The 16,662-nt window shown below is 42.2% G+C and overlaps 1 protein-coding gene across 2 annotated transcripts in view; it reads left to right on the top strand.

Annotated features, from left to right (window-relative positions):
• Nucleotides 1-16,315, top strand: part of ERCC4 (ERCC excision repair 4, endonuclease catalytic subunit) — a 30,385-nt gene extending 14,070 nt beyond the window's left edge. For both annotated transcript variants that reach the window (XM_085887812.1, XM_085887810.1), the window contains 4 exons: nucleotides 4,432-4,544; nucleotides 9,801-9,916; nucleotides 13,667-13,867; nucleotides 15,246-16,315. In XM_085887812.1, coding sequence (XP_085743938.1) covers nucleotides 4,432-4,544; nucleotides 9,801-9,916; nucleotides 13,667-13,867; nucleotides 15,246-15,737 — 922 coding nt within the window. In that variant the 3' untranslated portion in view covers nucleotides 15,738-16,315. The remainder of the gene's footprint in view (nucleotides 1-4,431; nucleotides 4,545-9,800; nucleotides 9,917-13,666; nucleotides 13,868-15,245) is intronic.
• Nucleotides 16,316-16,662: the final 347 nt, after the last annotated feature.

The raw sequence follows: 16,662 nt of genomic DNA, 5'->3' as shown, positions 1-16,662 counted from the left end.
GTTTCATGTACTTTGTTATTCCATGTATTGTCCATACACGTTTCATCCTTCTACCAAATTATTTTATAACTTCACAACAATTTTAACACTAGATGTACAGGCCGTACTTTTATATTATTAGAATACGAAATGTTGGCTCATGGAAGAGCAGGCATGCTTTTTGATTTACCATGCTTGTAAATACGTGTACATATATATATATATATATATATATATATATATATATATATATATATATATATATATATATATATATATATATATATATATATATATATATTCAGGTACTGTGGCTCATGGAAAAGCAAATTGACAAGGGGCAAAGGGTCACCAGACACAAAATAGGAGAAACAGCATAACGAGAACACACTGATGCTTCACAGTATATGAGGAGGAATTGAGTGAAGGGTGTGGACAGGGTCTCACAGATGTAATGAGAGTGAAGTCGATGTGGCATCATCACAAATTCCCATGCCTCCCACCTAAAGCAAAGTTGAAGGATAACAAAAAATTCCACCAGGAATGATTCAATATCAAATTTTGAGTTGAAATTTTTTTTTCCCCTTTTTGACACCTGTGAACCCATTTCCCCATCCCCTGGGGCATGAACCGGGGGTCAAATCCCCAAAAAATCGTTACGTCCCCCAATGTTGATGGCATATACGAAGTTTCATTAAGAAATGTGTAAAAATGTTCCCATTATTATATTTTTGGAGTACTTGATCTTTTGACCCCACACCAGGGGGCATGGCCAAAGATGATACTCAGCCAATAGTTGCATCTTCTTGTCATGTGGTGATAATAACTATGAAGTTTGGTGAAATTTCTGCTCAACCGTTTAAGGCCCTGTCACACCTTGACGTTTTCGCCAGCGTATGGCTAGGTATCAAAATGTATGTAAAACGCTGGCGTACGCTGAACTATTGATGTTTTTTTTTTCCTGTTTTGGACGTATGCATAACGTATTAGTAACGTACACAGAACGTTTCGATAATATATAGATAACTTTTATCAACGAATGCTGATCGTGTTGTCGGCGTTCACAACCTATGCCCAACGATAGCCTAACTTATGCATAGCGCGGCAGCGTATCGCCGACGATCACGTGGCGTAGGCTATTAATAGGCTGCGGCTCGACGATTCAAATCATAACCGCACCAGACATTGAAGTGTCAAGCCGCTGTCACACCTTGATGTTTTAGCCAGCGTATGCCGACATATGAAAAATTTGCCGACTACGCTGGCACACGTCGAATACGTTATGGGTAAGTTTTGTATAGGTTAAAAGCACGCTGAAGCACGCTGGCATACGTCGTAGTATGTCGACAAATTTTCAGCATGTTGAAAATTTTTAGACATATGCCAGCGTATAACACATTCCGCATATGCTGGCCATAAGTTGTAGGCACATTACGCGATCGTTGACACACGTCGACACACGTTACTTGTAACTTACTCACAAGTCGAAACACGTCGAGGTAATGGTTAGCGTCAATGTTCCAGACTCTCTGTTTTTTTTTTGTTTTTTTTTTCTTCGGTCTGACAGTGATGTTGACACTTCGATTTCTGGTGCGGTTATGATTTAAATCGTTGAGCGGCAGCCTATTAATTATATTATATTATAACCGCACTAGAAATCGAAGTGTCAACATCACCGTCATACCGAAAAAAAAAAAAAACAGGAAGTCTGGAACACTGACGCTAACCATTACCTCGACGTGTTTCAACTTATGAGTAACTTACAAGTAACGTGTGTCGACGTGTGTCAACGATCGCGTAACGTGCCTACAACTTATGGCCAAGCGTATGCGGAACGTGTGAGACATACGCTGGCATACGTCGAAAAAATTCAAGCATGGAAAATTTGTCAAACAGCTCAGCGTACTACGACGTATGCCAGCGTACTACGACGTATGCCAGCGTGCTCTTAATGTATACAAAACTTACCCATACGTATTCGACGTATGCCAGCATTTTAGACAAATTTTTCATACGTCGGTATACGCTGGCTAAATCGTCAAGGTGTGACAGGGCCTTTAGGAGATGGCATGATGGACGGATGGATGAACAGACAAACCGACAAACGGAGCTGATTACAATATCCTCCCGGTTATTTTTTTTTGAAAAACCATGGCGATAATAAAGCTCAGTGGGAGAAATAACAGACACCATGAGGTGGCAGCCGACAGCAGACTTGAAAACCTGGAACGGAGATTTCATCCCTCCGAGTTTTTCCAGAATGCTTGTGTTCTTCCAGTAATCATCGATTTGTGAAACTCCCAAAATCCATGATTGCTGCTCACCTACACTGCTTTGTTTCACTCTTCCCTTATTTGTGAATCTGCCTTAGTCCTTTCAATCCCACTCTTATCTCCAGGGTTTCAGGTTGACAATGCACCAATACAACATCTCAGGTCATCGTCCATCCCTACCTGTGATCTCTTCTATCCCCACTAATTCTTAACCAACTGACACCTTTTACTTCCAGGTCACAATGTTTCGTTTCTTCTGTTCCTCTTTGTTCATCATTTGCTTGTTGTGTCCACATACTATCCCACTGTCAATGCATTGCCTTCTACCATCTGTCACCTCGCTCTTCCATAAGCTAACATTTTGTATACAAAACATTCAGCCCAATCGCACATGACAAAGGCTTACTGCACTTTTTCGGCTGGAGTGACCTTCATCAGAGAGATCGTTACCCCGCGCACGTGAAGCGAAAAGTGGGGTTAAGCAATGGGTTCATGTCCGTCTGTCCATCCATCTGTCTATCTTATCAGTTTATGATTGAGGAACAACTTATTGAAATCAAATGTTGTATTTTGAACTTGAATAGGAAGACAAGTCTGTCGTACCTGGACTCAGAATTCATCCCAATAGCACAAACGCAGAGAGGAATAACACAAGTTATTTTTAGTCTGTCTACCTGCCTGACAGTCAAACAATATTGAAAATCATTCTAAACAGGAAACTTACTAGTTTTAAGGACGTTACAATGGACACATACAACAGGCACGAAGAACCAATGTAACGTGTTAGATTCGGGTGGTGTAATCGACACTGAGTCATCATCACACCATTTTAAAGCCTTTTAGCCCTGAGCAAGGGTCAGCTTTTTGCGGGCTCCAATCATGGTACCCTTTCTTGTGGCAACGTTTTTACGGCCAGATGCCCTTCCTGATGACAACACTTTAGTCGCCTTCGACCCTGCAGGGATAATTACCAGTATACTGGTGCTCATTTTGCTGATCTCGGAAGGATGACAGGCTGAGTCAACCCCCCCCCCACCCCCCGATGTTAATTCAGTGGCCAGTGGGGCTCGAACTCAGGACCCCGAGGATCCCAAGCCACCACCCTAACCACTAAGCCAACACCAGGCTTGTAATAGACGCTGGGTAAAGCCTGGAATTAATTTTTTAATGCTTTTAAACCTCTTTAAACCTTTATTTAAATTAAATTATAGACTTGAACACTACAGAACACAAATACCTGAATCGTATTTCTGGGAAACTCCAGTTTTTCAGTACTTGGACATGTTCTCTAGGATGGTTTATGTAATAGTAGCCATCAAGCACAGCCCCTGGGAAGTGGCCATGGCATTTGAGAAAGTGCAGTGTCAGGCAGGATGAATTAGAGGCCGTCGATATAGCTACAGTATGTACAATGCCGATTGACGCTGCGTTCTATAGTGATGAATGAAGACTTCATCTGCTAAACCGTGACTCAGCGTCTTATTTCAGTGCATAAGGGTGGTGTGTTGTTGTTTTGTATGCATCCTGTTGCTGATGGTTGCATCATTTTCTGGAAGTGATGCAGTGCCACTGTTATTAAATAGCTGGTACTCATTTTGCTGACCTCGGAAGGTGTTATTTAAACAGTCTCACAGGGGCTCAAACTCAAGACCCTAAGATCTTAAGCCAGCCACCTTAACCGTTAAGCCAACACCAGTTTTAGGGTGGTGTATAAGATGGCTTCAGTCGTGCTAAATTTCGGGGGGGTTTTTTTGTTTGTTTGTTTTTTTTTAAACGATCTTTAAAATCATTATTTTATTAATATCGACGTATATACTTGAACTGTTCTTGAACACTGTTCATGGTATTGTGTTGTATGAACTCTCTAGTTAATCACTGTGCTAGTATTTGGTGATTTATTTTGTTTTAGAGTTAATTATATGAGGCCCCGCGAGGAGGAGTGATGTAAGCGACATTTTTTAATGATATAATGATAGGCTCGGATGATAGGGGAAGGGTTAAAATAGTGCTATATGGCATTAACTCCAAAATAGCCGATGTGTCCCTTACATCACTCCTCCTCGCGGCGCCTCATATGTCCAGGGTTCCCAACTTGGAACGCACAGTGCAGTACTTGCATTCTGTAGATAGTTGGGGCGTATTGGCTGAAACTCATTCCAAAATATTGTGATCTTCTCAGCGAGAAAGCCAGCATGGTTGTGCCGATTGAGAGGGAGGGAAGGGATGACACAAACCTTGACCTGAGCCGTGACATGAGAAAAGCACATGCTACAGTGGATTCTTGGAAAGCAGGTATGTGTGAAGGTTACATGAAATAGCTGATGCTTACATCCATTAGGTGCAAGTTAGGTCATGTGTTTTTATAAGATGCAACATAATTACAGTATGTTGTATTTTAAACTGAAACCTGGTGGTGCCTTGTCAAGTGTATGCATCTCTAGAGTATGCGCCCTCTCCATCCCTTCTCTCACTTCAGTTGGCACCTCACCCTTGTCTGCATGTGAGAAGGCCGAATTCCTCAATTCTGTGTTTGCTTTCGTATCTTCTTTACCAAATCCCCTCGATCCCTGTACCTCCCCTACCCTCTCCTGCCCAACTGCTCATTCACACTGTCTTTCTCACCCAAGAAGCTGGAGAGGTTTCTGGCAGCCATCAACTCTGATTCTGCGACAGGCATGGATGGCATCAGTACAAGTTCTTTAAAAATGCTCTGCCGATCTTGCACATCCTCTTTCTGCTCTGCTCACCATATAGTTTGCCCGAGGTCACCTTCTGTCTACTTGGAAGTCAACCAACATCACTACAATACCCAAACATGGCACAAAAACAGATTCTCTTAACTTACAGACCTTTTAGCTTGCTTCCAATTCTAAGCAAAGTAATGGAATCCATCATTGCAGTTGTCATCAAATCCTTCCTTTTTTTCCAATAGCCTGATCTCAGACCATCAGTTTTGATTCAGACCTGGTTGCTCTTCCCGATACATGCTGCTTTTGCTCTCACAACAGTGGTTGAAAGCCCTGAATCTCAGACGAGAGAATGGCCATCTCTCGCGACATACAGTACATCAAGTATTTTGCTGTCTGGCATCCTGCTTAGCTCCCCAAACTCTTTCCCGATGGCATCCAACCCCACCTCCTCTCATGGCTTATGGCTTCCTCGACACTCGTGGTCAATGCCTGGCTCTCAATAGGATGCTCTCATCTTGTCTCCCTATCGAGGAAGGATTGCTCCAAACCAGTGTCTTGGGTCTACTTCTGTTCATCTTCATCAATGATATTTCCAATTTTCTGGAAAATCCTGCTTGGGTGAACATCATCATTGCTTGGGTGAGCTTTGCTGATGGCTCTACCTTTTTTTTTTGTATACCTTGTCGAGGCTCGTATGAGATGTAACACACAATGCACAGAAAGGGGGGCATGAGACAAGGGGTGGGAGTGGGAAGGACAAAACAGTGGGGAACAGAGACCCTTTGGCATACCATCCCTCATCCTTCAGATAGGCAGGCATCGGCCTATTCCCTCTGTAGACCTTGATGTAAATCACAAGCTGGTTCTACACATGGGATATGTCTTTCATTCCTGAGAAATCTCACACTCACTCTGTCTGTCCGAAAGGCCCATTTGGCGAACCCTCCCATCAACTTCCTCAAAAAACCTCTTGAAGAGGGTCATTTACTCAAACTTTTGAGCCTTACCACCAGCCATGATCTTTCTTGGGCAAATGACCTATCTAAGCCAGCCGCCGACTGGGCATCGTCCGTTATGCAAAGTCTTTCTTTGGCAAATCTGAAGTTTTATTAACCTACAAGGCAGCATGATGGAGGCAGCATGCTCTCCCTTTTGGGCTGGCTCCCCTCCCTGCTTCACACCTGCACTTCTTAATGCCATGGAAACCAAGGCCTTCAAAATCATTAGAATCTCCCATGATGAAGCGGAGTATCTGGGCCTGTTGCTCTCATGTCGCAGACAGGTCTGTAGCCTCTGTCTTCTGTCGCCTCCTTTCTGGTCTTGCACCCTTCACTCGGTCACCTACCCCCCCCCCCAGCTTTCTGCAATATGCGCGTTATCTACCATTAACCCACTTCTCCTGAAACTCCCAAAATCCAAACTCACTGCTCACCATTCATTGATTTGTGCTCTCCTCTCACCCATAAAACCAACTTCCTCAGTTTTTTTCAATCACATTCTTCCTTCCAGGGCTTTAAGAAGGCTGTGCACCACCACCTCAGGTCATCCCTGATCCATACTCATTGTTGCTTTAATTAACCCTCCCCAAACCTACACCTTCTTTTCCAGTTTATTGTGTTTTCCTCCCTCTCCATCTACCTCATTCTCGTTTTTGTTCCATTTCTGTCTCGTTTCAAGTTTTTTTCCCTTTCTCTTCTTGCTGTGTTTGAACTTGTATCCAGCTTATCCAACCCCTGTGCCCTTCTCTCCCTCCCCTTGATTCCATTCTTCGCTTCACCCATTCTTCCTCTAAGTGTCCCTTTGCCCTGCTGTTGGTGTGTCTCCCCTCTTTTCATGATGTTCATTTTGTTCTGGCTCTTCCATGGGCTGTAACTTTTTATATAAAAAAAACAAAATGTGGGAGGTTACATTTTGTTTTCATTTATATACTGTCGAGGAAAAGATGCATGGAAGAGCTTGTACATGTATTGTTTTTTTTGTGCATGAATTACAAAGACATTAGGTCACAATCGACAAATTAACATTGTGTGGGAATTTAACATGGGATTCCTGACTGCATCTTCAGCTATCGGCTCAAATGTGAACAACAAACACATTTGAAGCTTCTTGAGGTTGTCTCCATAAGTTGATTTCACAAGGTGGAATGGTGTTCACCTAGGGCCTAAATGCATGGAAAATGATGGTAGGGTCTCGTAATGAACATATGTACAGTATTTAGCATTCAGGGCATGGAAGTGTCACAGACCGAACTGTCTACTTGGACCCCATAAAAATAACCAAAATAAAAATGATTTCTGATTTGGCCATAACGATGTTTTTTGAACTGGTGTTCATGGAGAGTTAATTTGATTTCTCGTTAGTTTTTTTTTTTTTTTTTTTTTTTATTTATTTATTTATTTATTTATTTTTTTTTTTTTTTTTTTGTATACCTTGGTCGAGGCTCGTATGAGAGCTAACACACAACTCACAGCAAGGAGGCATGAGACAAGAGGGGCGGGAGTGGAAGGGACAAAACATTGGGGAACAGACACAGGTGAACTGTGGAAGGGAGAGGGATGGGGATGGGACGGGGAACATGGCGAGGGGAAGATGGACATTAAAGGGACTTTCAGGAAGGAAAGCAGGAGAATTGAAGGAAGTGGGCTTGGGTGGATTATCGGGGGTAGAAAAGATCGAGGATTTGGATGGGGGAAGATAAGAGGTGGTGGTGAACAGCTGTTTTGAAAGCCTGAAGGGAAGAATGGGAAAGAATAGAGTGAGGAAGTTTATTCCAAAGGCGGGAAAAAAGAGGAATGAAAGAGTGAAGATGAGCAGTGATTCGTGATTTTGGTAGTTTTACCAGAAGGGGGTTGTTGGCGGACCTTGAGCGCCCTGTGGAAATGTGGTTGGGACAAATCGCAGAGAGAGCAGGGGGGGCAAGGCTGGAGAGGAGTCGGTAGAAGACAGAAAGACCACCGACCAACCTGCGGTGATTGAGTGAGAGGCCCAAAGACTCAGCTTCATTGCGGGAGATGCCAATGATCTTAAAAGCCCTGGTTTCGACAGCGTGAAGTCGAGAAAGGTGGGAGGCAGGAGCACCAGCCCAAAGGGGAGAGCAGTACTCCATCAGGCTACGGACAAAAGCTTTGTAAGTGGTCAGGAGCTCAAGAGGGCCGAGGAAGGACTTTGCACGACTGAGGATTCCCAGTCGGCGACTGGCTTTTGAGGCAAGGTTGGAAATGTGACTTTCCCAGGAAAGGTCATGGCAGATAGTGAGACCCAGAAGCTTGAAAGAAAAGACTTCTTCCAGAGGATTGTTGAGAAAGTGGATGGGGGGGTTTTGTAAACGGTCCTTTCGAAGAGACATAGTGAGAGTGTGAGATTTGTCTGGATTGAAAGACATGTTCCACGTGTTGGACCAGTTTGTGATTTTATCCAGATCTGCAGTGAGCGAAGAAGCTGCTGCTTGCCGGTCTGAGGGATGACAGATGGTACGGCAGAGGGTGGAGTCGTCGGCAAAGAGAAATAGAGGATTTTCCAGAGAGTCCGAGAGATCATTGATGAAAGCCAGAAAAAGAACAGGGCCCAGAACGCTACCTTGAGGAACTCCAGCCTGCACAGGAAGAGGGGATGAAAGAACTCCATTTAGGGCCACACGTTGACTGCGACAGGAGAGGAAGTCTGCGAGCCATGAGTGGAGATGGCCTTGAATACCATGGGAAGAGAGTTTGGTGAGTAGGGCAGGGTGCCAGACTGTGTCAAAAGCACGTGATATGTCCAGGGATACGGCTCGGATTTCCTGTCTGGCATTGAGGACCTCCATCCATTGATGGGAGAGCAGTAGCAGCATATCTAGGGTAGAGTGACCTGGTCTGAAACCAAATTGATGATTGGAAATCAAGCCATTGGAGAAGAGGAAGGATTTCATGTCTGAAGCGATGATGGATTCCATAACCTTGCTGATGATTGGGAGAAGGCTGATTGGTCTATAGTTACAGGGATCTGTTTTTGCACCTTTTTTATGCAGGGCAGTGATGTTAGCAGATTTCCAAGCAGATGGCAGATGACCTTGGGAAAATGAGAGGGTGAATAGAACATAGTTATCTATTTTCACCTATTCACATAGGTGAAAATAGTTATCTCCATTTGCCTGGTGTTGGCTTGATGGCTAGAGTGGTGAGCTTGGGGATCCCAGGGTCCTGAGTTCAAATCATGCTTGGCTGGTTAATTGATACCAGGTGGCGTTGATTCAGCCTGTCATCCTTCTGAGGTTGGCAAAATGAGTACTAGCTTGCTGGTATCCTGTGTCGGAGTGGTGCCTATCCAGGATTGTGCCCAATAGCCAAGGAGACAGCTTAGGCAGCACCAACGCTCTGCACAGAGTATGATCCCAATGGATGGATGGCTTATCTCCATTTGTGGGTTTCAGGAGGTGGGAGGAACAACTCCCAGAATTCAAAATCTCCACCTCCTATTTTTGGTAAAGGATCATGATTCAAGAACCAAACTGTGAAGTTTCATTCTCATAGCCTTGTTCTAAGGACTCTTTTCAAAATCTTCACTGAACCTCTGACAGCCTCCACTTATAGCTCGTTTGTAGTAATATTCACAGGAATGATTTTTAAATACTCGGTAAGGGCTTTCTTTATCATTCCTGTAGATCTAACCATCACTGGTACAATTTCAGCTTTTTTCAATTTCCACATCCTCTTGACCTCATTTTTCAGATCCTGGTATGTGATCATTTTCCTGATTTCTGTGGCATTTCGTCCAGTCATTGGGAACTGAAACCTCAATCAACAGTTTAGAATCATACTTTATTTGTTGTGAAAATTTCCTTCTTTTTTTTCTAACTATTCCCCCCCACGTGAGTGTGCAGGTGGTCAGGTACAAAGTGAAATCTCAAAGGTGGTTGTGGATATGCGTGAGTTTCGCAGTGAACTCCCTGCTTTGCTTCATCGCCGTGGTTTTCAGATTGAGCCAGTTACTCTAGAGGTGTGACCCTCAGGAAATCTGAAGTGTGTGTGCACTGTTGAGGATATCGACGTTTGATGCTTTTTTAAATATTGCTTTTTTTTCTTACTTTTTTCATTGAGGAATGTGCACATCTTTGTAATGGTCGTAGTACATGTTGCCCAGGTGTTTTTACCCTCCACACGTGAAACAAAAAGCGGGGTTAAGTAATTGATTCACTTCTTTGTCTGTCTGTAAACCTTAGTCAGCTTATGATAAACAACTTGATCTAAATTGAATGTTATATTTTGAACACAAATCTGAGCATGGATCAGAAAACAAACCTGTAGTTTTACCCTACTTTACCTCTGAATTTGTCCCGATCACACATGTGCAGGGAAATGAGATAATTTTTTTTTACTCTGTCTGCTTGTCTGGCAGTCAAACAAAATTGAAAATCATTCCAAAAGGCAACTTACTGTTTTTAAAGATGTCATGAAGGACACAAATAACAGGCACGATAAACGAATGTTGCATGTTAAATAAGGTGGTGTAAAAGACAATCCATCAACAGCAGTAAAGTTCCGAAAAAAAAATTCTGCAACCTTTAAAATCAATTTTATTTCTCTTGAATTATATACTTGTGTGAATATCCAGGTGAACTCCGTACTGATTGAAATCAAGTTCTGTCCACACCGATCTTAGATAGAGAAGAGTTTAATACATATGCGCATCTGGAGAGACAGGCCGAGCACAGTAATCAGTCCAGCCCACTCTGAAAAGCTCAGCTTCAGCACTTGTTACCTTCGCATTCTGCGAAAGGTTATGTTTTGGTCGGCGTGTATTTATTTATTTGTTTGTTTGTTAGTTTGTTTGTTTCTTTGTTTGTAATCTTGTGATTCGTACAACTCAAAAAGTATTAAACCGAATTGCATGAAATTTGGTGGGATAATTGGTTATTAGCCAGGAAGCATTCGATTAGATTTTGGGATCGTTCGGGTCACAGGTCAAGGTCAAGGTCACGAAAAGGTCAAAATCGTCTTTTTACAATAACACGGTCAATTTTTATTCAATTTGCATGCAACTAACGCCAAAATGTTCAGAATTCAACGCCTCATCTTGTGATATGCAATATGACACAATGACACCCATACTCTTGTTACCGGTTAGGGGTCAAAGGTCAGGGGGGTCACGACCTTGAAAACGAGATTACCTTCTCTTGTTGAAACGTTGTATTCACCGAGCTTGTGAGTGAAGACTCGCCAAAACGACGTGAGTTGATTGTTGTTTAGTCCGTAGCCCCCGAAAGTTCGGGGGGGGGGGTCATGACATTATAGATATGTGGTTTGTGTCATAAGACCATTAATATGAAACCAGTTCCCCACACTCATACCAAGAACAAAAAAAGTAGTGGCGGTGAAGGTATGCACTCTATGAGTGCCCGTTCTAGTTTATATGCAGTTTTACTCTGACCCCTGCATGACTGCTTGCGTGCAAATGTCAAGCAAGATTAATCTTGTTGTTCATCCATTTACTTTTTCAAGCTCCTGTGGTAATTATGAAAGTAAAGGGTCACCCCCTTTCCCAGCTTGTCTTCTCCCAGCTCGATGTCCTATTTCACTCTGTGATCGCCACTTGCATGTTGTTTACCCCTTAGGGCTGGGAGGCCCAGCTGGGTGACATTCCACAAGCAACCCTTTTAGCTTGACAAAGCAATCCCTTTGACAGTGCAGAGACAAACAAGAATTTTATCCTTTCCCTCTAACCAAAGTGCAAAGATGTTAACAAAAACACTGATGACCTATTTCACTCGGTGATCGCAACTTGCATGTTGTTTACCCCTTATGGCTGGGAGGCCCGGCTGGGTGACATTCCACAAGCAATCCTTGAGCTGGTCTCAAAAACAGATTATCTGTTCCAGTTTTCCCTTTGTACAAGTGGAAAAATGCTGATGACTTATAAAACACATACAGTGTCCCCACACTTGAACACTGTATAACACAATCTCGCATTCTTGCCACTTCCAAAACCCTTCTGTTTAGTAGTATTTGGACAAAATATTATGGCATTTTAGGTTTTTGAGGGTTTTTTTGAACTCATTTATTGGGGTTTTTTAATGTAATTTTAAGTTCTTTTTTTTTAATATTCAAATTTTTGGATACCTTTCCAGCTTGGTTCAACAGATTAATATATATATATATATATATATATATATATATATATATATATATATATATATATATATATATATATATATATATATGTTGAGATCAGGTTCCACTGCTGATTGAGATCTAGCAATGTCCACACTGATCATGGTAGAGAAGAGCCTTTTATTTCACATCAAACACGGCCATGGAGAGAAAGACACAGCATACATGCAGTCGGTCAGTTCAATCTAACTCTGGCTCGCTCAGCAATTTAGCTTGATATATATCCACTTTGTTCTGTCCCCCTTGTAGTACCATCTGTTTTCATGATTTCCCATTTCATCAGGTTTCTATTTGAGATACCATCCTCAGAAATCTTTTCCCTTTGAGGTAACAGCAAAGAAAAAACTCTCCCTCCCCTACTGTGTTCTCTCCCCGGACTGGCAAAGCATTGATCTTTCATCAGCAAGAAGATCTGTTTTTGGTTAATGTGACAGGCAGATCTTTATCACAATATCCTTACTGCATGACTTTGTGATATTATCACAATATCACAAAGGTTACTTTCGATCGTTAAAGTATTTTCACCAATAATGGCTGTTTTTTCAGTGTTGGGAGATGTTCAACAGCTCCATATATATATATATATATATATATATATATATATATATATATATATATATATATATATATATATATATATATATATATATATATATATATATATATATATATATATATACATACATATATATTGGGGAGAGTGGGGGAAAATAAGCACGCTGCTTCGGTAAAACCTTTTTTTAATACCGGCAAATTCATAAATGTGGTGGAGTTCAGAATTTAATATCAATGTTTTACAATCTTGTTATTTGCGAAAAGGACCATGTAAATGAACAAATATTTACTATCCCTTTAATTGTTTTGCATTACATATTTTCTTCTGTTTTGTGTTGTGTTTATGGCTGTTGTTATTCTCTTTAGATGTCCAAACAAAATTGCTTTAAAACTGAATTGTGCATTCTACCTTTTTAATGACACATAGAAAGGTTCACCAAAATATAATTAAATGTGGCAGACTCTGTGTTATAACGGTCAGATCAACTGCTCTTTGATTCTGACCTTGGTGGAGGCGTATCAAAGACTTTCAAATGGTATGTGCTGCTTACTTGCTTGATGCCCAGCATTTAAAGGATCGAGCACAGATAAACCCCTTAAGTTGGCATTCATGGGAAGGAGGAAAATCCTTAATTTTCCCACTGAGTGTGGAGAGAAAAGGTGATATCATGAAGATGGAGTCGCTATTACCCAGAATGCTCTGGGAAATGATGCCACTTCCCACAAGCTCAGCAGCTATGTTTTCCTGAATTCAAGTCTCATTTTTGTCTCATATATTTGTCTGTCTATTTTAAATACATGTGATTTATGCTTGAGCTCCTCCATGAGCCTCCAACCATGGAGACACAAAAGGTTTGGTATTGTACTGCCAAAACTAGCCTTTGCAAACATGGGAATATCTCACACTTTTGTGTTGTTGCTGTTGATGTCAGTCCACGTTGTTTTTGACTTGATTTCCACAGGGCAATTTGGAAGGGGCACCTCAATACTAAATTTGTTTTGAAACGAATATGTTGCTCTGCAGATCGGGGACTACATGTTGACTCCTCAGCTGTGTGTTGAACGGAAGAGCATCAGTGACCTTGTATCTTCCCTCAACAATGGACGGCTATTTTCACAGTGCACGGCAATGTCACGACGATATCCGAGGCCTGCTTTGCTCATTGAGTTTGATGCTGGCCAGCCATTTTCCTTGCAAGATTGTGCAGGAGGGTCAGCATTTCAGGTATAATTTGTTCTGCAGTTCGAAAGTTCATTAGTGAAGCACAGAGGGTAAGATTGATAAAGATTGGTCATGTAAAACTTGTATTGAGTTATGAATTCTAAAGCGGTATGTATTATAATTATTAGTTCATAAATTATTGGCTTACTCAAAAAATATTGCAGTGGAAAAAGGCAACAAGCTATTACCAAGGTCCGAGAAGAATAATATCATGTTGAGCATTGATTTGTAGGACGGAGCACCAATTTAGGTCGTAATTTGTCTGTGTTTGTGGAAAGTTGAAAGGCTTGTGACTTGAGAGACAGCACTCTGGAATACAAGCTGATATTGGGGAGATAAAAGATTAGTTGAGTGTGCAAATACGAGGGGCAGTCAATAAGTCACCTTGAAATGGTGATATAAATTTGAGAATGCAATGTGTGTAGTTGTAGACGACATATGCTAGATGTATGGGTAAGAGTCATGTTTTGCCTGTTTTAGATCTGGCAACATTGAGCGTATGGCATCGGTAGAGCAGTTTCAAGATGGCAGCTCCCTGAGAAGCATGCGCCATGGAGGAGCAATGCTCTGTCATCCATTTCTTGGGAAGCAGGGGTGTGAATCCCAGTGAAATCCATCATAGAATGAAAATGCAATATGGTGACGCATGTTTATCGCCGCAGCAGGTGTACGACTGGGACAGGAAGTTTAAAAGTGGAATGTCCAATGTGGCGGACGCTGCTCGCTCAGGCCGCCCTCACACAGCTGACACACCAGAAATGGTTGCAGGAGTTGAGTGCTTGCTAAGGGAAAACAGTCATGTTGTGCTGGATGACGTGGTCTCCGAATTGAACATTAGCCATGGTTCAGCACACCATATCATTAACAACGTGCTGGGGTTCTGCAAAGAGTCTGCAAGGTGGGTGCCCGAACAACCCACACCCAAACTGAAAGAACTCCACTTTTAAACTCCTGTCCCAGTCGTACATCTGCTGCAGTGATGAACATGCGTCACCAAATTGCATTTTCATTCTGTGATGGATTTCACTGGGATTCACACCTTCACTTCCAAAGAAACGAATGACAGAATGTTGCTCCTCCCTGATGCATGCTTCGAAGGGATCCGCCATCTTGCAACTGCTCTTCTGACGTCATTTGCTCAATGTTGCTAGATCTTAAACAGGCAAAACATGACTCTTACCAATAGATATAACATATGTCGTCTACAACTGCACACATTACATTGTTGAATTAATATCGCCATTTTAAGGTTACTTATTGACTGCCCCTTGTATTATGGAAGCATATTAGCCGAGCATGTTCTGACAGTGTGGTTGTAAAGACAAGGTGATTTGAACAATAATTTGTTTTGCTAATTCCCGTTTCCTTCCTCCTTCTGCAGGAAATCTCATCACATGGTATCACTTCAAAGCTTGCACTGCTTACACTACATTTCCCAAAACTTCGATTGTTCTGGTGTCCCTCTCCACATGCTGCTGCAGAGCTTTTTGAAGAGCTTAAGCAAAACAACCCAGAGCCTGACCCACAGGCTATGGCCATAATGTCAGATGAGGAATGTGGCTTTGCTTTTCCGGGTTCACGATTTAACACGGCGCCTTATGATTTCCTCCTTCGAATGCCTGGTGTTTCAGAAAAAACTGTGCGCTCACTGGCACGTGACGCCAGAACCCTGGCTGGGTTAGCCGATATGGAGGAGTCGCGCTTGGCAGAGGTGCTTGGGAGCAGTGTCAATGCTCAGCGCCTATGGGCCTTTTTGCACACACCTGGCGCAAAAGCACTCAGCGGTAGGAACCAGTTAACCGGATCAAGGGGAGGTTGCGGAGCCAAAAAGGGGTTGGGCAAGGCTGGTAGAGCTGGCAGAGTTCGGCGATAGTTAAAGTTCAATGCATTTATCGCTCTTCCCCTCAGGGATGTTTCTGGTGATTGTAAAAGGTTTCGCATCAGATTTACAACTCGGTATAATGGACTTTATCTGGACACTTCTGATTTGAATAATTTATTGCAATTTACTATAATTGTGGATTAAGACTAACGATCACAGTGTAAAACACTGCGCTACAGATTAATGGGTATCTCATTACATTTGTAGAATGGGAAAGAGGAGAGAGGCTGGAGGACTGTGGGTAGAGAAACCCAAAGAGGTGTAAGGTGAGGGAAAGGACACGAGGGTGTTTTGATAATGTAGGTGTTTGGGGGGAATTGGAAAAGGACATTTATGTCCTACTTTGGGGTGGGGGTGGCAGGGGAGTTAGGTTAAAATTCCTCAGTCTTTGCACACGTAATTATATAGATGGCCCCTATGTTTAGCTCAGCGACTGTTGCTGTGATGTTATGTCTCTGCTTTGTGTGATGGCAGTCTCGATAAGCTGAAAGTTGATACGACATGTCATGCAATAATCAATGCTCGCCCGCGGTGTGGATTTATTTTAATTAAAGAAACACGAATTTTCACTTTTGTGTTGATGCATGAATGCCTATCTAATAGCTATCTCCACCACCGAAGGTGGACGGAGGTTTTTTCACTCCTGTCTGAGCAGGATATCTCAAAATGTTATGGACTGATTGGGATGACACTTGGTGGGCAGGTTGGGTGTGTGACAAGGACGAAATGAATCGATTTTGGTGAAGATCTGTATATGAGATGTTTTTTTTAATTTGGCAAGTGATTCTTCATCATCAAGAGATAGGGCCAAAAACTATGTATTGCATGATATTTCAAAAAGTTGTGGACAGTTTCAGACGAAACTTGGTGGATGGTTGGGTAGGTGATAAGAACAAGCCAATTCGATTTTGGTGTG

Source organism: Eptatretus burgeri, chromosome 7 (assembly GCF_056783735.1).
Source record: "Eptatretus burgeri isolate ZD-2024b chromosome 7, Ebu_testis_v1, whole genome shotgun sequence".
Taxonomy (NCBI): domain Eukaryota; kingdom Metazoa; phylum Chordata; class Myxini; order Myxiniformes; family Myxinidae; genus Eptatretus; species Eptatretus burgeri.
This window is presented reverse-complemented; position numbering and strand designations above follow the sequence as displayed.